At 38.4% G+C, this 27,784-nt stretch overlaps 1 protein-coding gene across 1 annotated transcript in view; it reads left to right on the top strand.

Annotated features, from left to right (window-relative positions):
- LOC309572675 (macrophage mannose receptor 1-like) overlaps positions 1-24,894 on the top strand; it is a 32,017-nt gene extending 7,123 nt beyond the window's left edge. Inside the window, exons 8-30 of the mRNA XM_082281108.1 lie at positions 136-290; positions 1,109-1,222; positions 1,919-2,034; positions 2,825-2,973; positions 3,400-3,599; positions 3,982-4,103; positions 4,856-4,943; positions 5,635-5,779; positions 6,245-6,280; positions 6,369-6,538; positions 7,394-7,461; positions 9,116-9,216; positions 10,446-10,588; positions 12,031-12,145; positions 13,370-13,518; positions 15,029-15,131; positions 15,926-16,158; positions 17,642-17,807; positions 18,853-19,005; positions 19,262-19,378; positions 20,795-20,962; positions 22,918-22,959; positions 23,358-24,894. Coding sequence (XP_082137234.1) covers positions 136-290; positions 1,109-1,222; positions 1,919-2,034; positions 2,825-2,973; positions 3,400-3,599; positions 3,982-4,103; positions 4,856-4,943; positions 5,635-5,779; positions 6,245-6,280; positions 6,369-6,538; positions 7,394-7,461; positions 9,116-9,216; positions 10,446-10,588; positions 12,031-12,145; positions 13,370-13,518; positions 15,029-15,131; positions 15,926-16,158; positions 17,642-17,807; positions 18,853-19,005; positions 19,262-19,378; positions 20,795-20,962; positions 22,918-22,959; positions 23,358-23,596 — 3,092 coding nt within the window. The 3' untranslated portion in view covers positions 23,597-24,894. The remainder of the gene's footprint in view (positions 1-135; positions 291-1,108; positions 1,223-1,918; positions 2,035-2,824; positions 2,974-3,399; positions 3,600-3,981; positions 4,104-4,855; positions 4,944-5,634; positions 5,780-6,244; positions 6,281-6,368; positions 6,539-7,393; positions 7,462-9,115; positions 9,217-10,445; positions 10,589-12,030; positions 12,146-13,369; positions 13,519-15,028; positions 15,132-15,925; positions 16,159-17,641; positions 17,808-18,852; positions 19,006-19,261; positions 19,379-20,794; positions 20,963-22,917; positions 22,960-23,357) is intronic.
- The last annotated feature ends 2,890 nt before the right edge of the window (positions 24,895-27,784 follow it).

The following is a 27,784-nucleotide window of genomic DNA, read 5'->3' as shown; positions in this document are numbered from 1 at the left end:
TGCTGCTATTATTCACTCAATCATTGTAACCATAATTTTATATTTTCTTTAAGTTCTTCAGTCAAAAGTGGGTGTGAGATGTAATTATTCCATTGTAAGAAATATCTATACCTACAATTAATTTTGTGTTCCCAGAGCCAGATGATGAGCTGTGGATTGGCCTAAATGACTTCAGGGTTCAAAGGTACTTTGAATGGAGCGATGGCACACCTGTGACTTATACCAAATGGCACCATGGAGAGCCAACTCACACTTGGAATAAGGCAAACTGCATCCTTATGAAGGGAGAGGTAAAAATCCCTTCCCCACTCTCATGCTTTCTTCTGTCCTTTTGCCCCTCAAAATGAAAACATCTGTGATGCTAAAAAAAAAAAAAAAAAAAAAAAGACAGAAAGAGGAATGCTGGTTTTAAAAATATTTATTAACTTGGTTTAATTTAGGATATCTTAGTGTGGAGGAATACTTGAGACCAGATCTAGGAAGGTGTGTGATGCACCAGAAACAGTGCACTGCATGGAGACTTAGTCTTCTCTGAGACAATTTCCATCTGAAATTGGTTGAAATAACTCATCATACACATTGAACATGATTGATCATAGAGGAATAGATTCTTGGAGCAGGAACTTTCTAATTTTTTCACTAAAACTTTGGAGGTTCATATTACTGGAGGCACAAAACCAAATTTTATCTTGTTTTATACTCAGTAAAAAAAAAGTGTAATATTGTGGAAAAAGACTTACACAAGACATTTTTTTCATATTTTATGTTTGGTTTATCCAGCATTTCCTTGCCATAGTCATCTGGTTATATGAACATAATTGATGCTATGCTGGTGAGAATAGAGAGGAATAGAATGTTTCCTTCCTGCTCTCATCAGTCCCGGCCCCTTGAATACATCCAGCCCTCATTCTCACACCTCTGAGGAAATGTGGCCCTTACTGTACGTATTTGGGAGTTTTGGAGAAAAAACAAGACAAGGAAGAAAGCTGAAGCAGTCTCAGCCATAGGAAGAGAGAAAGGTTCTTTCTGAGGATGGTGAATATTCTTGTTGGATCTGAATTGTCTCTATCTTTCACTTCTCTTTTTGGTCTCTTCTTACCCTAACCAGGATGGATCCTGGGCTGACAGTGCTTGTGAAATGAAATTTGGCTACATCTGCAAAAGGAAACCCTTGGCTGAAGAACCAGGGGAAGTTGAAGTTACCTACCCAGGCTGCCAGAAAGTAAGTGTAAAACAAAAGCAGCAAAAGGTGATTGGAAGTTACTTTCACTCCCATGATAATAACTATGACAAGAGTAAATTATTTTGACTGTTCTTGGTGGAGCCTAGAAAACTGTTAATTTCATATGCATTGATACTTAAAGGGCAACTTCTGCTTTATTTAACTGAAATGTAGATTGACTTCTTTTTTTATTCCCTTACAAGTACACTTCACTCAGCTCTCTCCTACTGCAGAACTGGTAACTGCACCCATAAAAGCCACTCTCTGCAGAGCAATCTTTTCAGCGTGTAACTCACGTGTCATGGGTTGCACGCCTTCTCAGTTCTATCAGTCTGCCACAACCATCAGGAATATTTGAGATAATTGTTTTGCAGATTGTGAGCTCCTGCAACAGCTTATTAGGCAATGAGAAGGCAGAGAAAACTTTACACAGGGAGCTGCAAAGCAGCTGTGACTGCAGTTGCCAGCCCCAAGGCATAACCACAGCTCACTGCAAAGACCCCTTGTGTGTCCTGTATCAAGGGACAAGACACAAAGTTATGGTTACGAAAGCTATGTTTGATTAGCCTCTTGGTTTCTTTCATGGCCTTTGATATCAGTTTTCACTTGGGGTGTGGTACTAAGGTGGGTTTTGGAAGTGCACAAAGCTGTGCAATCTGACAGCCTCTCTGCACATCTCTGCTTCGACACTGACAGGGCTGGATGAAGCACGGTTTTTACTGTTACTCCTTGGTGCAGCTGCCAGCAACATTTTCAGAAGCCAAAAAAGTTTGTGAGGAAAACAAAGGTTACCTGGCTACTGTGAGAGACAGGTATGGAAACATAATTCCTGTCCTTTGATGTGTGTAACCGGGATGAAAGAGTTCAACAGAAATTTCTTCTTACTTAACAGTTATTCATATCTAGTGTGTCACCACTCTTTCCCAGGAAAATTTAAGGTAGAGATAATGAAGTATTGCATAATACATCAGGGGCTTTTAGGTCATCAATACATTCAGGACATTGCTACTACACGCACTGTTGTTGCCCCCAGGAATTAAAAAACTGGGTCAGCCACACAACAAGCCCAGATTGACAAAAAGTTTTAAAACTTTTTGAACTAAAAATGAACAGATAAACCTGAAACTATTTATTTATCCTGGAGTCAAGCTTTTCAGCCTTTTTTTTTTTTCTTTCTTTGCAACACCCAGGTCTGGAAGAGTACCCATTTTGGAATAAAAGTAGATTTTTTTTTTCCCCACAATAACAAGATTTAAAGACCTAGACCTTATCATAAAGCTCAGTAAAACACTGTAGCTGTTGTTCATATAGAATGAGAAATACATACTCATTAACTCAAGTATTGTTTGGCTTTTGTTGCTCATTGTGCAGTATAAAAGGTGAATAGAATCGTCCTAAATTCTAGACATAAGAGCAAAAATGTAAAAAAAAGTTATCTTGTATGATAATTAGAACTACAAAAGTAAGACAATTACCATTGCTTCATTTCATACATATTGACAAATCACCTTAATATTACCAGATTTGCTACTATGAACTGTTTGAAGAATGAATAAATTCTGATAAAATGTGATACAGCAGTTTGGTGCTTACTCTTCACAGATACGAACAAGCTTTTCTGACCTCCATAATTGGATTCAAACCAGAAAAATACTTCTGGATTGGTCTTTCAGATGTGGAAGAGCACGGGACATTCAGGTGGGCCAGTGGAGATCCCGTCACCTTCACTCACTGGAATGTGGGAATGCCTGGTAAGTGCTGTGGGGGCCATTGAGTTCCTGCTCTGGGGAAACACAAAGTGGGGGTTTGAAAGCTAAAAAGTGGTTTAGAAACTCTTCTGGCATAAAGCAGCAGAAAGGGTAATGCAACTTTCCACTTGTGCTAAAGGGATTAGATCAGGCATTGCAGTAACTCCATCTAGAAGATCACTTGGGACTGCACATGCCTGTTGGTATCATTAGGTCTTTGATGGGCATTTTTAAGTGATTCCTAGCATAATGTAAAAGGAACCTACATTAAAAAAAAAATTCCTTTAATGATTTAATGGGAATGCACATGTGCCATTGTGAGCTGTTGGTATTCAAACACAGTGGGAACAGGTTGCTCTTAAATAAGAAGCAGATATTTTGAGAAGATGTAGTCATCAATAAGATTTAACAACTCTATGTTTTATAAAGGAGGAGAGTCAGGCTGCGTGGCCATGGCAACAGGAACTTCAGCTGGACTATGGGATATTTTGAACTGTGAAGAAACGAACACATTTCTCTGCAAGCAGCTGGTGGAGGGAGTCACCCCTCCTCCTCCTCCAACAGCATCCCCTCTCCTGTTTTGCCCAGATGGATGGCAGTCTATTCCTCAGAGCAGCTTCTGCTTCAAAGTAGGTGTTTCATTTCTGAATGCAAGTGTTTGCCATTTAAATAAGAATATGTTCGGTGCATTCATGGAAGATGGATTTTACCCCGCCTATCTGATACACAGTCTGTGGTAACATCTCCAGCCATCCCCAAGTGGTACGGCTGGGAAATGTTGGAAAAAGCTGTATGAGTATGGAACTGAAGTTTGGAGCCGCAGGAAGTCTGAGATGATAGGAAAAACAAAGTTTCAATAATCAAATAGATGCCCACAGGTTGAATGGTTGAACAATTAAATAGTCAGTGATAGAACTAGACCAAAGGACCAGAAGAAAGATAGAAGCCCATATTTGTGTTTCTAAATATCTGTAGTACCCAACACAGTGTTTAATTGCCCACTTTCTATAGATCTTTCAGGGAGGAAGGGAAAAAATGCAAACATGGTTTGAAGCAAGAGATTTTTGCAGAACCATTGGAGGAGATCTTGCATGTATCCACAGTGAAGAAGAACAAAATCTGATAGCTAGACTGTAAGTATCTGCAAAGTCCATCATTTAAATATAAGAAAAAAAGTTTTTTTCGAATTGCCTTTCTGAAAGACACAAAGGATTTCTGGTGATCAATTTCTTCTCTACAAAGATGGTGTAAAAAGTGGCAGAAAAAAATGGATAAAAAGGGGTGGTCAAAAGGTTTTCTTGACACAGAAGGTGTCAAGGTGGTGCCATGCACTAAAGTTGCCTGAACATAAACAAAATTGAGACAAATATGATCAAAATTGGTTTTAACTTAAGTTAATTAAAAGAGAGAAAACTGGTCTTTTTACCTCTTTTGTAGCCGATCAGTAGATAAAATACTCTTGATTAAAAGAATATTTTGTGCTAGTTTCTCACCTTAAGTAAGGGGGAAAATTGGAAGCTAAGAAAAGCCTGACCTATTCCTACTGATGTGTTTATATAAATGTTTAAACCATGATTGCAGACAGGTCTGAATTTGGATGCCTAAGGTACTTGGTGGAACCCAGATCTTTAAATGTATTTTCATTTAGCTCAGTATCTGTGGACTTACAGCATTTGTGATCTTTCCCACAAAGTTCTGTGTTTCACTGCTTCCTGCCAAGTGCAGTGCCAGGCTGTTTTTCCCCACATGACAATTGAATGATTATTTTATATGATTGTCTCAAATTATACTTGAAGTATCAAATATACTGAGAATAATGTAATGCTATACATTCCTCTTTGTTTTTTTACACTGTGTCTGATTGTCTATATTTGTAATCATTCAGAGACAGAGGTTATATTCACTATTCTTACTGGATGGGTTTAAGTGCCTTGAACTCTGATGGTGGATTTACATGGAGTGATGGCTCACCAGTGAGTAAATAATTTGTTATTCCAGATTTTTGACTAGTTTTTTTATGTATCTCTTGGCAGAGAGCTCTCATAACTCTACATAAGATGCAAGGGATCTTAAGCCTTTAGTACCTGATTCCTCTGTAGGAATAAGTCTTAAATCTTCTGATAGTTCATAGTTATAGATAAAAATACAACATTTGCAGAAATGAAACGTGATGGAGTATAGCTCCTGATTTAAGCAAGTCTGATTGTGTTAATCTCTATATTCCTATTTGTCATTTGCTGCGAGAAATAATTTTGTGCGTTTACACAAACTCAGCTTTGCTGCTCTTGTCTTAAGTAGATCACAATCTGCCAGGCCCAAGGCCATATGGCAACACCAATGGATTGTCTTGGGCTAGAACATCTGAGCAGGATAAACAAGGCAGAAATCAGAGAACATATTTCTTTCTAAAGCTTGACAGGAGAACATCAACTCTCCTGGTCACAAATGGGGCAAGAACTTTTTGGCTTATTCACATGGCTTATAAACACACAGATGAATTATTATTTTATTCAAGTGTCATGCACTTCTCCTTAAAATGTCTGGCATTAAAGAACAAGTTGGACAATGAAATCAAATGAAGTACATTCTTCTTTAAGAGGATGATACAAGACAAGTGTTCCCTTTTAAAAGGAAAATAGTAACAAAGTTGTGTTTCCACTACAGGTAAATTTTGAAAAATGGTCACATGGAGAACCAAACAATTATGATGGGAATGAAAAATGTGGTGTATTTACTGGCTACCTCAATATGAACTGGAATGATTTATTTTGTGAACACATGCTGGACTACGTTTGCCAAATCAAAAAAGGTAAGATAACTTCCTGCCTTTAGGAATATTTAGAGGTAGATAAGGACATCCTTCCCAGGTCAGATGACATTATCTGTATGTGCATGTATTAGAGACAGCTGTGCCATCAATCACAGTAAACAATTTATACATTTAATTTCAGTAAAGGCAGTAGAAAACTATTAATTAATCCATGAAGTACATAGGCAAGTTTGGAATGTATATGCAGTATGTTGGAAAAGAGAAACACAACACCCTGATTTGGGCATAGTTTCTGTCAGCTTGACTTATGATGAGCTCTAATGTGCTGTTTTGCTGAATGTAGCTGTTTTTTTCAGAGACTCTGAGAAATTCTGTGACAAAAATAAGAATATACTGAGTAACCCTTAAGATTGTTACTAGGAATTAAAATGCTAACTACTGTATAAATATAACTGAGAGAGAGCTGAGAAACAAAATATACTCAAATACTGATTTATATTGCAGGAGCCTCACTGAAACCAGAGCCTAATTCCACATTCAGTAAGTCTTGTGCTTCCAATGAAAAAAATTAATTAACATGTAATGAAGTTAATTTCTATTGCAGGCTAATTAATGTTTTAATTTGCAGATTATGAATACGTTGTTGGTGAAGATGGCTGGATAATATATAAACACAAGGAATACTACTTCAGCAAAGATGCAATGTCTATGGAAAAAGCCAGAGGCTTCTGCAAGAAGAATGGTGGTGACCTTGTTGTCATTGAGACTGAAAGTGAAAAAAATTTTCTTTGGAAATATGTAAGAAACATGTTTGGTTGAAAAATGCACCACTTTGTTGTGAACTGAGGCACCTTTTTTCAGCTGGTTTGTGAAATATTAGAAAGTGGTCCCCATCAAAAAAAAAAAAAGAAAAAAAAAATCAGTGCCACCTTCCATCCTTTCATGGGCTTATCTTCTTAGAAGCTTTATTATAATAATTATTTTTATAAATTGCTGTATGTAGACAAATTCTCAGCTTCCTTTCAAGAATGCTCTCAGGGTGAAAATTTCAAAGACTTTGCTCTGTTTAGCTGAAAGCTGCAATTACTAATTATGGGTTTTTTTCTAACTCATTCTTTTCACAGAATTCAATAAAAGCTCTTTGTCAGAATACACAAAGTAAACGGTTTAAGTAAGAATATTTTCTTACAGGAAGAGAATGGTCTGGTGATGATATACTGTTTTGGAAATAGCTTCCTACTATTAAAATCAAATTTGATTACATTCTTTCTTCCACATGACTAAGTGCAAACCCCCATGATTTACTTACAGCCTTTCAGCAAATTCTCATTAAGTTTTCCTAAAACTCAAAAATATTGCTATAAGCCTGCTTATGAGGTCTTTCTTGCCTTAACATAGCTTTTTTTCCCATTTCTTTTTCAGATAATTTTCTTCTTCTTTCCCCCCCTCCGTCCTTCCCCCCCCCAGTTATATACTGAGAATTGGAGGAAAATTTTGCATTTTGCAGTTTGGGCACATAATTCCAACAACTCCCTGCACATTATATACCATGCAATTGTGCAACTAAAACTACAGCATTTTTTGAACTTCTCTGATTTTGTTTGAAATCTGTTTTATTACAGCTAATTAAATTTGTTTGTTTGTTTGTTTTAGGTTTTCTATAAAGACTGGGGGAATAACTTCTATATTGGCTTAAGTGTGAGCCTTGACAGAACATTCCGGTAAGTAAAACCAAATTAATTTTGTCAGACTCATAATGTATTTCCATTTGACATGGTTGGCTCTAGGAGACAGTTGAAATTCAATGACTGACAAAATCTACAGCCATGTCCTGATATAAAGTTTTAAAATGGGATTCTGCTCCTCAGAAAAGCACTTCTCCCATCATAGTTTCACCTCTTTTGCTTCTTTACCCCACTTTTGAGTTCTGAGGCCGAGATGTTTGATCATAGTAAGTGAGGCACCATCCTCTTTTCTTTGCTGGATGAAAGAAAAAGTCGGGCGGAAGTCTCCAGCATATTCCAGATTGTGCTTGCAGGCATTACTTAATGTTGAAATGATCAAAGAAAAAGAACCCTAGAAACTTGCTGTGAGAGGCATCAAAGTGATTTTTAGACGTGAAATATCAATACTGGAGAGACCTGGTCTGGATTTGCAGATGGTTGTACTCTCAGAGTTCAGGGCAGGACAGCTTCAGGTGACATGGAGTCATTACTCTTCTAGAAATGTCTTTGGAAACAAAGCTCTCTGGAATTGTCTTAAACATCCCCTGGAGCATTAGTTGTGTTGCAGACATGTCTCCTGTGGCACTCCTCTCTCACCGCATCTTTTTCTAATGCATTCTTCTGAGATTCAAAGCTTGGTCAGAGGAGTCTCAGCGTCTTCATTTTAGTCTTTCTTCTGTTGTCACAGGTTGCCTTTGTTGGCCACAAACCAAAAACCACAGAGACTCCATGGTCTCAACTCCTGGAGCTTCTGCTTTCTACATCACATTCACTGCCCAGATAATTGTCATTTTCCCAGTCCTCCATTGTTACCTCACTAGCTTCATTCTCTTCCCTGTTGGATGATGGTGCTTTACATTTGCTTTACATTCTTTCTCCTGGTTTATTATGTACTGGTTTTTCCAGTTTGATTCAGGAGGTTTGCAAGCAGCTAGGCATCCTGATGATTTCCTAATGTATAATTTGCTTGCAAAAACACACATGCAGTTACTCAGTCTCCGAAGGTGGAAAAACACTAGATTGTTCTATCATCTGAAGATTGTCAGTCTTGGCTGATTCATCACTTGACTTCCAGCACACTGAGGCTTTTTCACTTTTTTCTTGGCTACTTTTTGAAAATAAATTTGTGAATCACCAAGCTAGGAAATGATTCATGCATAATTGAAAAAAGAAATAGCTAATAGGTGTATAATATTAAAGATTTCCTATGCTTAAAATGGTTCCAAGTGGTTCCCAGCACATGGTTCAAGACTCTTTCTTACCCTACAAGATCTTGTATTATAGCTTTTGACCCAGGAAATTGCTAAAATAAGCTCAAGTGTCTGTTTCTGTGCTCCAGAGAAACCCAGGTCCGGTGCTAGACTGGTGCTTTTCCAGCACGCTATCAGTGTTCAGAGACCAAGAGAAGCTGGGACACCAGTAAAGATTATTCGTTCAGACCTAGTCCAAGTCAACACTGTAGGCAGTTGATATGAAAATATTTTTTACTAATTCCAAGTGGAAGGTCTTGTTTTCCTTTTAGCAGAGAACAACATGTGTTTGTTAGCTAAGATACAGGAAACTTAAAATATGAAACTCAAATGTATCCTTTGAAAAGAAATATTAACTAATTCAACTTAGAATTATAATTCCCTCAAATTACTTCTTTCAGGTGGATGGATGGAACATCAGTGAACTATGTTGCCTGGGCTCCAAATGAACCCAATTTTGCAAATAATGATGAAAACTGTGTGGTCATGTATACCCATACAGGTGGGTGCTGTAACAACATTCAATCTGCAGGGTGTGCCTTAAGCCTGGGAGGGCTGCATGGGCAAGGCTGGGTGGGTTATCATACTGAGCAGGCTGATGTTTCATAGTGTACAAAAAGCAAAGGAAAATAAATTGTAGTCTCTTCTTTTATTTATGTACTTTCAAAAAATTGAATGCTATGTAGCTAACACATTGAATTACACCTGCAATTTTGTCAGAAAATTTCTAAGTGAACAAATCAGGTAAGCATCAGACAATTGGCAGATAGAGCCAGTATTGTTTCTCCTCTAATCTCTGTCCATTTTATGCCTACCTCTCCAGGACATCAGCTATCTGTTGTCATTTGTGCAGTTCCTAAAAACTGAGGTTTGGGCATGGCTTGGTTTAGTGTTAAGCAATGCTATACAATATTTTAATTAAAATAAAATATTCTTTAAAGTCCATTAATATAGAGAACTGGATTTGTGTCTATACTAGCCAAGAACTTTTTTTTGGAGCAGTAAATCTCTTCTACTTTTAAACATTTCTAATCTCAAAATCTATAGCTGAGATGATCTTCCTAGGCTCTCTTAGAGGTGAATGGAAGAACAATTTTGGGGAGTAAATATTATGTCCTTTGGAAATCTTCTTTCAGATAAGATGAATTATGTCCCTAACATCTCTGAATTAAAATGACAATATCTCCATTAAACACTAGGTGTGAATAATGCTGTAGGTTGTTACCTTGTAACTGCAGCTAACGAAACCTGTTATTTTCTTATTCATTCCTGATCTGCAAGATGGGGATGATGATGTTAATGTTATCCTCTTAGATCACACTTCAATAGGCAAAAAAGGTACCAGAAAACTCTAAGACTGTGAGAAGCTCAGGTAGTCAGGTAACCAGGACCGAGTGCCGTATACAGACAGAGAGATTCCAGAGACATTACAGATCTCAGAGATCTAAGCATTTGAACTAAAACTCCCCTTTGCCAATGCTGTGCTTTTGCAATATTGAAATATCTCTGTTTCTAGACAAATTATTTATATTCTAAATTTTGCTGGAAACCTGAATATTTCAAGGAAACAGACATACAATTACTTATTATTCCTGGGGGAGAGAAGTAAAAATGCTGTAACCAGTTTTACTTCCTATGATAGGTTTTCTCTAGGAAAGGACATTTTTATCTCAGTCTCAGTTGCATTTTGTTTTGTTTTGTTGGGGTTTTTTAATTCTAATTTGCTTTCAGGTACGTGGAATGATCTCAACTGTGGCAGTGTTGAGTTATTCATCTGTGAAAGGCTTAACAACACTGTTCGTCCAACTGTTGCTCCCACTTCACCACCACCAAAGGGTGGGTGTCCAGAAGACTGGCTCCTCTTTGATAACAAGGTGCAGTATGAAATGTCAATATACTGTATTTTCAGAAGAGCAGAATGAAAAAAATCTTTGAATCAGTTTTTCAATTGTAGTAAGGTTTTTAGTTATCAGAAATTGTGTTCCTTTTGTGTATATTTAAAGACCTTAAAATTTCAAATCCTGAAACAGAAATTACAGCCTCTGTTGGGATCACAGCAGTTATGAGGGAGATCTTGAGGTGTATAAGAAGAAAGTTTCATCTTACAACAACTCTACACGAAGGAAGTTGCTCACCTGTCTTTGGCAATGCAAAACACCCGTAAAAATACACGTTCTCATTTACTGTGCTGAGCTCTCACATGTTGGCTTGACACTTACTCATCCCTTGCGTACTGTACACTGGCTATTAAGCCACCAAGGCACCTTCCCTCAAGCAAATTTATCAGTTTTTTTCTATAACTAAACAACTTAAGGATTTTAAATAATCCAGTTATAAGATTCGCTGTACTTTTTATGTGTAATCAACCTTCTCAAAAGACAAAACTTTGGGATACGAGACTGTGTGTAATAAAATCCATCGATTTTCATCAATGAAGCTTTAAAAGGTATAAAGCAACTACAGTACTAGTAATTAGAATAATTACACCTAGTAATGAAATAATTCTCAATAGCCTTGTTTTATCTAGCTCTGTCTGTCTTCCCTTCGGTTGAGCAAAAATACTTGGTTTGATAGAGATCCTTTATTTGAGATCCACTGGCTGTTGTCTCCCTTTTCCTTTTCTCTCTCAGTCCTGAGGAAAAGTCACAAACACAGTGTCTTCCATTTCATGGAGCTCTCTCTCTTCCTCCTCTCCTGGAAGAGGAGCTTCAAAGGCTCTTCCCTTGGCTCTCCCCTGAGTGTTTATACACCACTTCTGACCACCTTCCATTTTCCTCAAGTTTTCCACAAACTACCTGCTTAACTTTTCAGTTGCATGTTTCAGGTAGCACATTTAGGTTGCTTGACTCTGACAAAGCTGTCTAATGACTTAAATCTCATAAGATCATATTACAAGAAATGGTAAATTCATGGCTTTCTTTATAATGTCAGAATCATTTTCTTTCTGTGATTATCCTGTGAGAACCAAATCTGGTTTGACAAATAGGGCAACAGAAGATGAGATATTTTGCTCTGATAACATATCTTATCCTTTTTTTTTTTGTTTAAACTCAGAAGGTTTAATGCAATTTCTGCTGAGATCAGTAGACTGACATATTCCTTCTTTTAAGTATATGCTAAAATATCGGGCTTTATACTCACTTTCTAGTAGAGGTCTTCTCTGTCATTTAAATCTAAAGACAAGCTAGAAAGTACGGTTAAATTGAATAACCTCCCTTTTTTACATAAAATATCCAGCTAAACTTGAAAATAAACATATTTTCATCAGAAATTAAAACAGCATCTATATTCAGATTTGGCACATTTCTTTTTTCAGTGTTTTAAAGTCTTTGGCCTGGATGAAAATGATACATTGACATGGCATGCTGCACGGAACAACTGCATTGATCTTGGAGGAAACCTGGCTACTATATCAAAAAAGGAAGTGCAAGGTACAAAGTACCAATATTTTGATTCTGATGAGACACCATGTAATTTCTGATAAAAAGATTAAAAAATATGTAAGCGCTCCTGCCATATATGCTCTTATTTATTCCATATTAATATAAATTTATGCTGAATGATAAATTGCACCTTTGGAAAAATGCTTGCATAGGTTTTAGGGTCTTGATTAACTTTTAGAGTCATAGTTTGGAGGTTAATACAGTATGTACTGCTTAAATATTAAAATTTTTTATTAGAGGCTTGCCATATAATTAAATGTCCACATTTCCTTTTTTTTAAGGAACTAGATGATCTTTGAGGTCATTTCCAACTCAGGTCAATCTATAATTCTATGTACAAAAAGCACATAAAAGGAGTAATATCCAAACCCAAATCACTGGGCGCGTAGCTGCTGAGCCAAATGCTGTTGGTGTCAGTGGAGGACACATCCTCAGGCAGCAGCAAGCTCCAGTGCTGGAGTCCCAGCTTCCTCCTGTTCCCCTTGCTCTGCTGGAAATCAGCACCTGCTGGTCTTGCTGCTCAGCATGTTGCAGATGTTTTAAGAGATCTCATGTTTGCTCGGGAGATGTGCTGCCTCAGGTCCTGAGGGACATGGACCATCTCCTACCTCACTCCATCAGTGCTTGTGGTCTGTACTTCTTTTCTGTAGCAGAGCAAGGAAACTATTTTAGTGGAAAGTCAGTCTAGTCAGGAGGTAAGGAGAGCAGCATCTATCATTCCACAAAGCTGAGATCCCTGTTCATACATACTTGGTTATTAAGTACTTTTATTTGGGTTATTCCTGTTTAGAAATGAAGTTATTAAGTCAGGTTAACAAAGAAGTTACCAAAAAAGAAAAGGGAGTGCACAGTCTGTGGATTCATTTTCTACATGCCAAGGCTTAGTGAATTCATGTTAATTTCTGTAATACATTAGAACACTTTCCATGCTTCCTCAGATGATGAACAACACAGAAGAGTGTACAAATAAATTCCTCTTTTATTAAAAATCTGCCCATCTTTGCGTTTGTAAATACTTTTTTCCAATTTTAACTTCAGATGACTGATGTTAAACATCTATTAATAGCTATTTATTTTATTTTGGTCATAAGATGGCCACCTTATTATAAAAGAAATCTCATCATCCTGGTTCCAGACACTTCAAAGTCAGTGGTGTTGGGGAAGAGTGCATTCAGTTTCCTTCCTTATACAATTTTTCTTTTTTCCTTTCAGCTTTCCTTATGTCCCTCTTAAAAGATGCTGCAACTGATGCTTGGATTGGACTGAATGACATAAATCAGGAGCACACATACTTATGGACAGATGGAAGCCCAGTAGACTACACAAATTGGGCAAAAGGTTCCCGAAGTTATTACAGTATGGTAAACATCAATTTCTGTTTGTCACTTAAACATTACAATTTTTGTAGATGAACAAAATATATGTAGCTACTAAGTATTTTCTGTCTTTTCCTTTATGAAGACTTTTAGTAGTCTCATTGTTTTTTAAAAGCAGAGTAGCCATGTGGGAGATCTATCTACACGTTTTTCCAACCTCTGTATTTGTCATGGTTCTGTATGAGTACAGACAGAGGTTTTGAAGCATTATCCAAAACTCAGACAAGTGAGCAATTTCCCTCACTTTACCATGACTCAACAGGGTGTTCAAATTAACCATAGCACAAACTATGTAATGTTGGGATGTGGTGAATGTTATTTAGATTTGATGAAAATACTCAGATAATTGCATGCATTGACAGTTCTTGGCACTGAGTCTGTCAAGATAAATGCATTGAACAAAATACTCTAAAGAGGGAGTCTGGGTCTTCCTTTCTAATTTTTATCTTCCCTTAATCTTCATTCTGACAAATCCCTTCTATATGCTTTGAAACTTCTGGCATGTCTATACCTTTTTGCATGTAATTGTAAGACAAAACTCAGTGTTACTGAGTAATTGTGAAATGGCTAATGTTGAATACTGCCCAATATTATTATTTCTACACTCCTGTGCTAGCTTTACCAAGTTTCTCTCTTTTCATTAGAGAATTGCTTCACATTCAGCTAAAATGCAAAGAAGTTTTTTGAGGTCCAGCTGCCATCAGGCTAGAGCTGGGTTTTGGGATCTCCAGGGCTTCTCCATCTCAAACATGCCTGTGCTTTCTGCAGGCTGTGACTATTCTCTTGCAGAAATCACTTCACATACAACTTCCTTCTCTTGCAGACAAGACCTGGGCTAGTGCCAGAAGGGGGGTTGGAGATAGCATAACTGATGTGAGATGGGGACAGCTACTGCCTCCTCCTGCAGGAAGCCATCCATGTCTTCCCATGCTGTGGGAGGAAAATGAGGAAGGTAAAGGGTCCAAAGTGCAGCAGAAAGGGTGTGGGAGGTGTCTCCCACAAAGGGTTGTTTCTGACAGCCTACCTCTACATTACTGCACTGTCGTGACCCCTTTGCTTCCTAGTTCTGAAATGGGGCAGAAAGAAGAATTCAGCTCTCCAGGTAAGCTTCAGTGCTGAGGAGAAGTTCCCCATAACCTCCAGGAAAACAGCAGCAGAGCTGTGGGCCAGACCTAGGACACACATAGGAACCCGCACCCTTGTGCGCACAAACAGGGCCACGCACAGAGTTACGTACATCAAACGCTCCCAGACACATCCTCCTGCCTCTGTGCAGTGCTTTGCACCTCCCTCTATCATCCAGGTGCAAACCTTCCTAGGGCTGAGTTGCAAAGACTTATTGTCATATCATGTGCCTGACCATTGCTTGTACGAATTTTATGACCTCCATATTCCTCTGTATGTGCCTGTATGTGATACATGTGTATCCAGGAGAAGTAGGAATGTTCCCTACCTATCCACATTTTTTTTCTTGTTAATTTCATTTGTCTTGTAGGATGATTGTGTCTTTATGATGAAGAACCCTGTTGAGCAGGCAGGAAAATGGAAAGATGAAGGATGTAAAGCAAGCAAAAGTTACATCTGCCAAAAAAATTCTGGTGAGTTTTCTTTCACCACTTTCTAGTAGACCTGGTTTATTGTGGTAATTTCAAACTGGTGCTAAAAGTGACTTTCCTGTGATTCTGCCCTAACCTAACTGAAGTGAATGACAGTATCACATTCATTATGGACCATTTTAACAAGATGATCACACATTTTAATTTTTTGGAGAAAATCTCTTAACTTTTTCTATTTCAAAGACCAGACCAGTAAATAACAGAAAGATAGATCTATGCATCATCATGTATTTTACTACCTTTGGCAATCAAAAAGTACTGTCTTTACATCTTCAAAACTGGAATTTTTAATGTTATACTAAAAACACTGCAACTTCTTTATTTTTTAAAACTGCCCTGCTTGATTTCCTTTACACTCTTTCTCAGACAATTTCAGCAGCAGTGGTTATTGCTCATGGTGTGTTTATCATACCCTGTTCCTTGTCAGAAGTATAACAAATGCCAGTATATAATGGAAAAAGGGAAGGAATTGTTCCCTTTAATACCCTACATTGGTACAAGATGGTTTAGGTAGGTCTTGTGCTTACAAGGCATGTATCTGCGGATGATACAGATATTTATGCTACAAGGTCATTCTCAAAAGTGTTAGAAAATTTTGTCATGGTACATGAAAATGTATCTTTCATCACTGCAGGGATTGTTTGGACATATCTTAATTTGTTATTGCAGTTTCTCTTAATTACATGATGGCTCCAGTATACTAGATATTCTCTCAGTGTTATAAGTCTAAGCCAATACAAAGTTAGACTTTTTGGCTGTTCTTTTGCTTATTACAGACCCCAAACTGCTGAACTCCCAACCTACAATTCCGGTGTTTGGTTTTAACAATTATGGTGATGACCGCTATGAAGTCATCAACTACAAAATGAGCTGGGAAAAAGCAGAGAAGAACTGCAGGGACCAGTCTGCAGAACTGGCCAGTGTCCTGGATCCTTATGCTGAATCTTTCCTGTGGTTACAAATACTAAAGCATGGGGAGCCTGTGTGGATTGGCCTTAACAGCAACATGGTGAGTCCACCCAACACTTGTGACAGGCATACCGATACCTGAGATGAGCTGTTGGTCAGATCCACAAACGTGTGGCAGGAATCAAAATCTTGCAGAGAATTCTGACTTCCCTCAATTTGAGGGGATTTACACATTTAAATGTTTGTCCATAATGTAAACAAGAACTACCACAGCCCACAATTCCAAAGCCACCAAGGATGTAGCTGCAGTACTGAGTGGCTCCAGTGGTAAAAGTGGTGATGAAGTTCTCACTTCCTGCTCCATGGTCTACCACATGCTCCTGTGGTGGAGCAGTGCTGTTTCTGAAGGCACACTGTGGAGCACTCCACAGGAAAAAAAAATGTTAAAAATAGTTCTTTGTGAGTTAAAGTTTTTGTTTCAATTCACAGCCCAGCAGTACAAGAGCTCGTGCTGGGCAATAGTGGAAAGAGCAGGGCTCTGGCAACGGGGACTCCTTAAGCTGGCTCTTGGAGCTGAAGCCAGTGCCTCATGTAAAACTGCCAAAAAAACTCAGCTAAGAGTGCAAAGGTCTGAAATGGGAAGCAGCTAACAGAGGCATGTAAAAAAAGACATGGATAAATATAATGTAGCTGGATATTTTTGGAACTGAAGCTGGGGGGAAATCAAATGGAGAGAGGTAGAGCAAACTTGGTGGGACACAGGTCTGAGAGAGGGCACGGGTGCTGAGGTGAGAGGAACCAGAGCTGCACCTCAGTGAGAGCACTGGGAAACTGGGATTAGACAGGAATCTGGAATAAAGCATGGCCAAGGGTCTCGAAGCAGACAGGAAAGGAAATGGCACGAAGAACAGGATGGGAGCCTGCCTCCAAAGATCACAGGAGAAGGGATCTAGGCTGCACAGGATGGGGTAACAGAAGCCATGGATGTGACTAATGCCAGTCATCTGCAAGCACTGGTGAAATCCACTGACAAAATACATGCTTAGCTCATCTCTGGTAGCTGGTCCCTGCAAGACCCATAAACTTACCACAAGCTCAGTTAACGTGGGTGGCAGGTGTCTGTGGTCCAGCCCCAAGGAAACCTCACCAGTTTTTCTTTCGCCAGTGAAACCTCAGATTTTTCTCTTTGCTTCCTAAATACCTAGAAAAGCCTGTGTTAGAGGAATGATGACAATAGCTTCTCTGCAATCTTTATTTGATCTGTGTGTATATGTGGACACATTTGATTAAACCTTTATCTGTATATTCACATTTGTTACCTTTGCCCATTTAGGGATGAGACAAATGGTGTGAATTGAATAATGTGGCCTGTGTGCTAAACAAACTTCTGTAGGACCACTGCCCTACCTGCTGTGGAGAGTGGGAGTCTGGACCAGTTTCTTATGTATTCATGTTATAATCTTGTGCAAGAAACCATGATTCTCATTTTTTCCTAATTTTTGCATACATTCAAGTGTAATCTTAAATGTTCTTCCAATCTAATTCTTGTATATGACATAAACATAATTGTCATTTGCTTTTAGAGTGGTGGCCAATACGTATGGTCAGATAGAAGGAGGAGCAGGTATCTTAACTGGGGCAGTGGAGAACCAAATAAAAACAAAGCCTGTGTCTATTTAGATTTGGATGGTTTTTGGAAGACAGCATCTTGCAATGAAACATTTTCATCTCTCTGTAAGCAATCTAATGGTAAGTTCTGAATAGGAAAAATGTGATTTGGGAGGCTGGAATTTAAATTAAGGGCTTTATTTGAATTTACTTTTTCCACATATGCAAATGTTGTGATAAACAGTGTATGGCTTGTGATAAACTCTTACTTTTTTTTAAGGAGTCAGATTCAGTCTGTCTTGTGTGATTTCCAGACATTTCATTTCACAGGCCAGTCAACACATGCACATCATAAGGACAGCTGCAATATTTCATGCCACATGCCATAGTGGTTTTTTTCCATCCTTGTTTGTCAAGAACTACAGAATCGATCAACTTTAGCCTAACTATAAATATAGTCTAAAATATAAATATATCTATAAATATAGCCTAACTGTAAATATATTATATAAATATATAAATGTATATGATAACTTTTATATTTAAGAGTGTCTTTTGAAATATTGTGAATTAAGAAACTTCTGTCAGTGTATCAGCCAAATCAATTAATTTGTTTGTTGCTTCTGCTCAAATACTTTAGCACTCAAATATTGCATGCAATTTTCATACGTTTCAAATTATATAAGAAATTTATAATTTCTGCACCATATTTCACAACAAATTTTGTACACATTTAAGGTCTGTTTTGGCTTTAATCAGGTGATGCAATAGGCTATAAATTCTGCTTTTACATTGATTAGGATGTATGATGTACAGGGGCAGGCACAGACAACTTCTCTGACTGACCTTTCTAGAAACAGGCTAGACACAAGCCACAGATTTGCGGTGTTGAGATCCCTCATGTATGCTGACTCATTCCTTATTCTGTTTCACAAATTTTAGGTAAAAATTGCCATGTTGAAGACAATTGCAGTTAGACTGGTGTAAGCCTCCTTTAAGCAGACTGGAGAACCAGCTCCAACCAGAATAGTTTATTACTAGTTTGTCATGCTTAATTCAATACTTTATCATTAGTTAAGTCTATAAGATATTCCTTTTCCTGGAATAAATGTCATATTTGTAGAGCAGATGTGTGGTGCAGGAGTGGCTTTTAGACTCCACTGAAACCTGTGTGTGTTCTTAATAGAGTTAATCCCTAGTGAACCACCGCAGCTTCCTGGGAAGTGTCCTGAACCGAAGCGTGGTAGATCCTGGATTCCCTTCCGTGGGCATTGTTACTATGTTCACACCACTTCTGAGGAAAGCTGGCCTGATGCTTCCATGATGTGTATTCAAATGGGTAAGTGCCCTTTTTTTATTAGGATATTTTACAGGTTGTTTGTGTGTTTGGCTTTTTAATCCAGAACCAAATGATAATCTGTGATGTGTGTATGTGTGTATCAATTTTAAGTGACACCTGATTTAAATTTATTATCAAGCATTTTTACTATATGGCAATGCTGATCATGAAGCATGCAATGATTTTTACTGTGATAATTAATTTATAATGAAAAATCTCACTGAAGTTGTGTGTAACATTTAACTGATGTTTTTAGGTGCTTCTCTGGTTTCCATAGAAGATTCGGCTGAAATGAATTTTCTCTTACTTTACTTGTCTCCACTTGCAAGTGACTTCAGAAAGTTTTGGATAGGATTGTTCAAAAATATTGATGGTAACTATTTCACAGTGCATACTGAGATTAAAAGAGATACTAAATAAACAGAGTGAATATTAAGCACTACTAACATACTAAATAATAATACCAATATGCTAAATATTTAATAAATAATCAGGGAAAAAATAACTAATGAATATTTAGTAAATTTTCAGCTGAAATACATAAAAGATAAGCAACCAAGAGGTCTATGCTTTCTGTATCTTTATTGCAACTAGAGTATATTTGTCTGTAAAAGGCTTTAGCTTAACACTGCAGAAGTTGACAAGGAATGTTTCTTATCACTTTTTTTAACTCAAATTACTTGACATTTAACCACTGCAGTATTTTAAGCAAAATGTCATTAAATGCTTAATTCAGTTAAATTAAAATTTATTTCTAGACAACACAGGGCATAAAATCTCATATGAGCTGCTGAGAAAAACTTATTAATATAAATTTCAGTGGTTTTTTCCATACATTTTTGGTGGAACCTTTCATTTTAATCCAAATATATTTAATGTGGTTGTTTTGGTTTTTTTTTTTTAACTGCTGTAATTGCAAATTTGATACTGTATTCTATATCGTTGTAATTCTGAAACCAGTTTTTCTTGGCAGACTTTGAGGGTTAACCTCCAGAGCAAGTCTAGACTGGGCTCCAACTTCTGCTTCACCACCAGCAATGGTGGGCCAGGTTCATCTGTTCTAGCTGAAAATGAGCAGTACAAAAGCAGGGACTTGTTCCTCACCTGTCCCCTGCAGTGCCACAGTGCTCCATGCTGTGCAAGAGGGGCAGGAGGGAATTCCAGCTGCAGGGGAGGGACAGAGGAGGTGGCACTGAGGCAGCTGGATATACCAGGATATGCTGCCATGAAAGCACACCCTGAGGGAGAGAAGATGGCTATTATGAGACTTGATGGGAGATGCTTGACAGTCAGCAGGAGATGAGATGATTAAGGAGAGATCTGATTCAATTTGCAAAGATAATTGATTAATCCAGCTCTAATAAAGTAGTTAGTTGCTGACCTTGAATGTACACATAAAGAAAATCTCCTGAGTGTTGTGTGTGCTTGCACTGCTGATACTGGCTTGTACAGGTGCTTTGCTTTTCTTAAGGCTTCCAGGCACAGTCCTGGGCACAGGCTTCAGCTAAAGGTCTTTGAGTAGCTGGACGAGTGTTCCTTACATCACTGACAGCCGTGAATGCTAATGAAGTTAACTTTGTGAGCATTTGCATTTGGTACACTCCCACCTGAATAGCTCTGGCTGTTAAAAGAATGAGAAATTAGTGCTCTAGAGTGAGAAATAGGTGCTCTGTGATACCAAGTTAATCAATTAAAAAATCCCAGATATGATCTGATATGTCATTGTGACTCGTAGACTAGAAGTTATTCTCCACTTCATTCACTCACTAGGTAATATATTTGATTTTAGGAGAATGGATATGGATGGACAGAAGTGCAGTGGAATATGTCAACTGGGAGAAAGGAGAGCCTACAGTACTTTTTGATGAACACTGTGTTGACATGGATGTCTCAAGTGGAACCTGGAGGACCTATTACTGCTCTGTTGACCAGAATTTTATTTGCAAAATCCCCAAAAGTAAGTTCTGAATTTCTGTGCATTGGGTTATTTTAAAAGTAGTGGTTAATATACATCAGGCCAAACTGTTTAGGCAGTGGGTACACTTTGTGCATTGATGGTGATGCATGTGCATCTGAATCAAAGCCAAGAGTAATTTCTGTTAAAGATGGTGAGAAATAATATTGGAGAATAACCTGAGTCACTGTTCCCTCAGTTTAAATGCATTGATTTCTGGGCATTTACTGGACTGTGGGGTAGGGAAGAACATATCATCTGTTGAGAGTGCAGACAACATTCATAGACATTATGGTTAGAGTGCAAGGAGCAGTAGATGATGAATAGATGATTAAACTAGAGAGTGCTGAGCAGAAAGGCAGGTACTCTACTGATAGGTAAGCTGAGGGGAAGCAGTACAAAGTCACTGAGCTCCTGCAGAGAGAAGGTAGGTGCTGCTGATGGGGACAGCACCACCACAGTGAAGTATGCTGGGATCTGCTGAACAAGAAAGCAAAAAGCATCAATCAAGGGTGGGAAGTGGGGCCCAATTCATTTCTCTGCTGACAGAGGCACAGCAAGACATGCCAGGACAACCAAGCAGCATGGTATGCTTAATTTGTAATGGTTACTTGTGGCCATGTGTTTTTTTTGGATGACAACCCATGAGGAATCTGAGTGTCTCAGGCTGAGGCGAGTCCTGCTTGTGTGCACAGCACTGCTGCATAAAACATGAAGGATGTAAATCCGCACACATGCAGCTGTCATGGGTCACTGTATGTGCACAGACCCAGCTGGGTTTGCACACACCAGCTAGGAGACACTTCAAAATAGGTCACACTTGGCGCTAGCAAACAGCTCCACCACACAAATGTAATCAATGTAGTGGAGAACCAATCCTGACTCTGGATCTTCACATGTTGGCAAGTTGGCAATGGAGTCATCTGTGAACTTTGTAGTGCCCAGCCAGTCAGTCCTGCAAACAATTAACTGAATCATACTCCCCAAACAATGGAGGGAGGAAAAGGAATTAAAATACAGCTAGAGAGCTGTTAAGTACAACTGTGCTTTTCATTTTCGCAGGTGTAAAAAATAGAGTTGTTTAGTGTGAAGTGTTAAGCTTTACACTGCGGAAGAGTAAAAGCTTTGAGCACCATCTACTTTAAAAAAAGGGTGATCAAAGCAATGAATAGAGAGATGACAGTTAGTCTTGGGGTTTTCTTCTTTTCCAAGTGTTTTTAGCAAGTATATTTGATGGATTAAGCTTCAATTGTCAAAACATATTTTCATATATTTTTTAATGTCCCCATATTTTTTTAGCTCTGTGGCCCTCAGCATAAGAAAGACTCAACTGCATTGTGTTTAAACCTTTTAAAATAACCTACTTTTAAAATAGCCTACTCAGCCCGGTTCAGAGAAGGACTATGAAGATGTTCTGAGGGCTGGAGCATTTCCCACATGAGCACAGGCTGGGAGAGATGGGATTGTTTAGTCTGGAGTAGAGAAGACTCCAGGGAGACCTTGTAGCACTTTCCAGTACCTAATGGGGGCCCACAAGAGAGCTGGAGAGGCACTTCTTCCAAGGGCATGTAATGACAAGACCAGGGGCTTCAAAATGAAAATGAGTAGGTTTAGATTAAATATTGGGAAGAAATCCTTGACTATGAACATGGTGAGGGACTGGAACAGGTTGTTCAGAGTAGCTGTGGATGCCCCAGCCCTGGAAATGTTCAAGACCACCAGATTGGATAGGGGCTTGTGAGCAACCTGGTCTCTGGAAGGGGCTTGTGAGCAACCTGTCCAAGGCAGGGCGGTTGGAACTAGATGATCTTTAAAGTTCTTTCCAACCCAAACCATTCTATGATTCTATGATTATTTAAAATTTCTTATGAACACAAATGAAAGATTTTGTATGCAGTATTTGTTTTATTGAACAGTTGCTTCAAACTGTATAATGTACATATTTTTTAATTTTAAAGTTGCTGAAGTTGAGCCAACCCATGATTCACTTGTCAATAATGGTAAGTTGGTTTCTTTTAAGCCCATTAAACAGAAATTTCAATAGGTTTATAGGTATTCATTATTTACAAGTGGAATTTCCTCCAGAAATTTTCATTTGAATACACATTTAACTGTCACAGATTATTTTATTTTAAAGCTGCTTAAAATGAGAACACTTCCCTCTAATTGGATGTCTATTTTTTCCTTACAAGTTGTATATATAGGACAATCTAATGCTCCTTAGAACAGATTAAGCCATATTATGCATTATCTACCTGAAACATGCATCTATTTTAACTACAGTTATGATTGTTCAGTACTTTTGTTTTTACTAGGTTACTTGCCTAGGGAGATATTTGTTGTATACAACAGCAGTCTCTGGGCATTTGTAGCAATTTTTCTGTTTTGTCTTCCACAGCATCACAAAACAAAGCTGCTGCTTCATCGTCAAGAAGTTTAGGTGGGATGATTTTTATACTGATCTTCCTTCTGCTAGCTGGCACTGGCCTCACATTGTACTGTTTCTATAAAAGAAGACGTGATCGACAAATGTTTACAGCTGGGTTTGACAATGCCATATACCGTGGTGACATTGGAACTTGTGAATCAAATTGTCTCGTGACCAATATTGAAGAAAATGAGCGGGCAGCAGTTTAATAGGCTGGGTAATCTTGGGCCTGATTTTGAAAAGAATTAAAGTGTTCGCATATGAGAATTCTTAAGGAAAGCAATTTTCTCCTATGGAAATTCTACTTAATTTTGCATAGGGTGCTTCTTGCTTTCTGTACTAGCAGGAACAAGCAAACATGCAAGGCAGATGCAGAGATCTGCTCATAAACTGTAGTACCTGGGAGGGTTGTTGAGCTTTCACATGGACCTGGAGCTATGTTGTGTAAGTTGACACTCAGGAAGCTCCAGTCTCTGTGCATCCAGCATCATCTTTAGGCACAAGAACTGTGTTCACCATATTCAGTTGTGAGAATATGGTCCTTAGCATGTCCCAAAAAGTATATCCAGACCTGTAGGTATCCTGAAAAAGTCCTGTTGATCTCCAGCACACACTGGCAGAATTGCACAGGTTGGACAGGATGTCCAAGCTCACCTGGTGCAGATCCCTGTTTGAAGCAGGACCAGGTCCCAGCCTCAGCCAGGCAATCTGCTCCAGTCCTGTGGGTCCACATCTTCTTTTTGCTACTGTGGTACCACAGAAAACATTTGTGTTGCCCGTAATATCAGAATTAACATAATTTGCTCCTCTGTTTATGACAGATGGAAAGCAAAGTGTAAAGTGAATTTTTTCTGCTGTAGTTCTGTAACATATGCATTGAAAGATCAACTATGATGAGAGGTGGGAATGTATTGTGAATAATAGTGGTTTATCATTTAAACAGTCAAATAGGGATCTCAAAGGATGCTGCAAAAGGGTGGGAAGGAAAGAGGAATTATACTTAATTCACACCTGAACATTTACATGAAAAGTATTCTTGATATCTCCAATGCCAGTGTAGATTTCATAAACTTTTAGGCCATTTTTTCAAAGCCTGATGAAACTTACCATTAGAAAGTCTTTTCTAATTTCTAACCAAATTTTCCCTGTTTTAAACCTTTGAGCCTCATTCTAGATTTCCATCATGTTGGAGCTGATGGCACTGCATCTCATACTGGTCTACTGGTATATTTTCAGGCTTCATAAACCCTAAAATAGGCTCACATACAAGTGTTTTTTGTTTTCACTTTCCGAGCGTATTTTATGCCAAATGCAAACAACCAAATGGCTCAAAAGTATTAGTGCAGTGAATGTCCTTATTTAATTTGATACTTTTTGATATTTCAATCTTTTGACAGATTTTGTGTTTAAGTTAAAATATTTTGTGTGTGTATGAAATACATGTAAATAAGTTTTTCTTCCGCATTTCTTCACTAAATGGGAATTAAAAGGCTGATTCTAAGTAAAAGTGTGTGCCTCTTCCTAAACAAAACAACGTATCATAACAGTAAATAGCAGATGGGTCTCTTAAATTTTTATAAACAAATGAACATCCACTATTCCTAGTCTAGCATGTTCTTAAATGGTCTTTACCAACCTGTGAAAATGTGTCTCATTGCTTCTTTATCCATAACATTTGAAAGTTTACCCTAATAATTTTCTAATGAAAATGTTGTAGTTTAAGACTACTTATGTGCTGTTCTGCTCTAGTAGTTTCTGAGATGGATTTTATATATTGATAGCTCTTTCATATCTCCTCTCAATATTTTCTGAGAGCAACACCAGCTCTTCTTTTTGCATTTCACTGGCTACACCTTCTAGATCTCTAATCCCTTCTGCTGTTCCCTTCCCGACCCTGCACTGTGGTATGTAGGTCCTTCTGACAGTACACTGCACAGTAGATAAGGTATTTCAGCTGAGATGCCAGCAACACCGAGCAGATTAAAAAGATTTAATCCACTCTTGTAACACCTTCCATAAAGAATCCTTCTGTCTGACTTGTCTGCATTGGTTCCACAGGATGCATAGTTTTGGATAAAGAAGTGGCCAAACCCAGAAAATTTGCCTAATGAGAAGTTAATTAGTGAAAGTTTCCAAGGACTGATAAGCTTTAGCAGTCCTGTTGCATTTGTGAGAACGGAATCCAGAGTTCACTGGGTCTGTACGGGGTTTCTAGTGCCCACGAGCATCAGCAGAGAGAGGACTTGATCTTGGATCATGTCGGAGACAGCAGCAGCTGATGTCCGGTAATGAAGAGTAAGACCTTCTGAGGAACTGTCCAGACATCTCCTGAGAATTCCCTGGAGTGCCAGTATGGCTCTTTGAAACTGAGAGTACAGCTGGGATTAGTTTCAGAATATTGCTCCAAACACTATTGGTGATTTTCTGTGAGTAGACTTTGTGAAGAAGTGAATGTGCCATGTGAATATTTATTTGCTCCTGATTATGAGAGAGGTTCATTCTATTCTTAATAACAGCTTGTTAGAAAAAAGCCAAAGCAAACAGAACAACTTATTTTAAGAAATGCAGTTTATGATCTGCATTTCTTCCCCATCAGCGAAACGGGAATTTTCAAGAAACTTTGGTTTTCCATACATCCTAGTATGATGGATTTTCTTCTCAAACTTAATGTTTACTTGTAGAACTTTTATTCCAAATTAGTCTCCTGCAGGAACGCTGCCATTGCCATTCCTGAAGGAAAGCTGCCATTGCCACTGTATTTCATACCAAATCCTTGCTAATAGCCCAACCCCAAGAATGCTCATCAGACAAGAGAGATCAGTACCTAGTGTAAAGACTATTTGTGTGGAGGTAGGAAAGATATGCATCAGGATGCTTGGACACTTACAGTTTAGTGGTAAAAGCAATCTTTCTACCAGGCCTAGGAACCTTCAGTGTTACACTACTATAAATAGAAGTGTGGGAACCACGATTTGTCAACTTGTCCTGCTTCCACATAGATTTTGGATTTGGTCTTACGTGCAACAAAAGAGCATTTATAAAATGCCTCTCTACATAGGCAAGATGTTGACACCTTCTTTCTCAGTTGCTTGCCCTTGCTTTCTCTATGTCAGGGTGGCATTTTAGAGAGAATGTCCTGCCTTTTCTCACTATTTTCATTTTAGCCCTAGCCTGTAACATGCATGAAACATGCATTGATTCTCTACTTGAGCTTACTACAATGTAAGAAGTAGCAACTATTTTTAAGGAAGGAAAAGCAATGGAAAAATTCAACATTGTAACTTTCTGCAAGGTCAGACAGTTACAGAGCCATAGCAGACAGATGTACAAAGAATGGAACATCCTCCTCCTCCAAAAGAAAACAAATTTACAGTGAAAGTTTGCTAGTATCAGTATCCGTACCTATTAGATTCAGCCCCCTAGCTAAACAGAATTCTAAAAAGAAGCTGTTGAACTACAAGTCTTTACTTTGTCATTTAAGTTTCTGAAACTATGGGACTGAAAAAGGAAGTGAAGAGTAATTTGGAGCAAAATGTAAGGAAGTTCTATAAATACAAAGAGAATAGATAGATAGTTGTGAAATTAACTAGCGCCTTCAGGCCAGATACCAATGGGCAAGAGCCAGATCTTCCGGGGTCAATAGGAAAGGTGTAAACTGCTCCATAAGCATAAAGTTGTCCTGATGTCACCGTATCCGGACAGAGGAAGAGTTAGTGTTCATTTTGTCTCTTCTCAGCTGCGTCCTTATCTGACATATCCAGCTCTCTGTGCACAAGTTTTTGCTAGGCACAACTCTTCAGTATCTGTTATACAATCTTTTGAAGAACTTGGTTGGTGTTTTAACCAAGGATGTGGTTAGTGGTTCTGGTTCCTCTGAGGAAATATTTGCTCTCATTTTTGGAGAATGCATACAGTGCAACCATTATACTGGCTTTTTACCCAGCCTCTTGATCAAGACATCTAGATGAAATCCATCTCACCTACTTTAAGAACTGACTGACATAATTTTGCTTTATAGTTGATAATCAGGAATATATATGGAGGACTTGCAGTTGTTTTGTGGTCCACCAGAAGAGGCAAATGATGACATAGAGGTTCTAGACATAGGAGGGAATAATATTCAGTAATTGGAGGAATAAGGGTTTGTGCAGTGAGATGCATTGATGGAGGTTGGTAAGAGGATGGCAAACAAAAATACAATGAGAAGTGTCCAAACGAAGGAGACTGGAGGGAAAGGTCAAAGTAGAAATGAAGGAGTTTGAATTGAGCCAGAAGTGCTGACCATCCCTAGGAGAGAGAGGCAAGGCTGAGCATGGCAAAGCAGAGGTCTGGGAAATGCAGATGCTGCAGGGAGAAGTGCAGGAGGATAGGACTCCTGGTTGGGGGGAAGGAACAGA

The sequence above is a fragment of the Coloeus monedula genome, assembly GCF_965178545.1.
Source record: "Coloeus monedula genome assembly, chromosome: 1".
NCBI lineage: Eukaryota > Metazoa > Chordata > Aves > Passeriformes > Corvidae > Coloeus > Coloeus monedula.
Note: the sequence above shows the minus strand (reverse complement) of the source record. Positions and strands in the feature narration are given on the sequence as shown.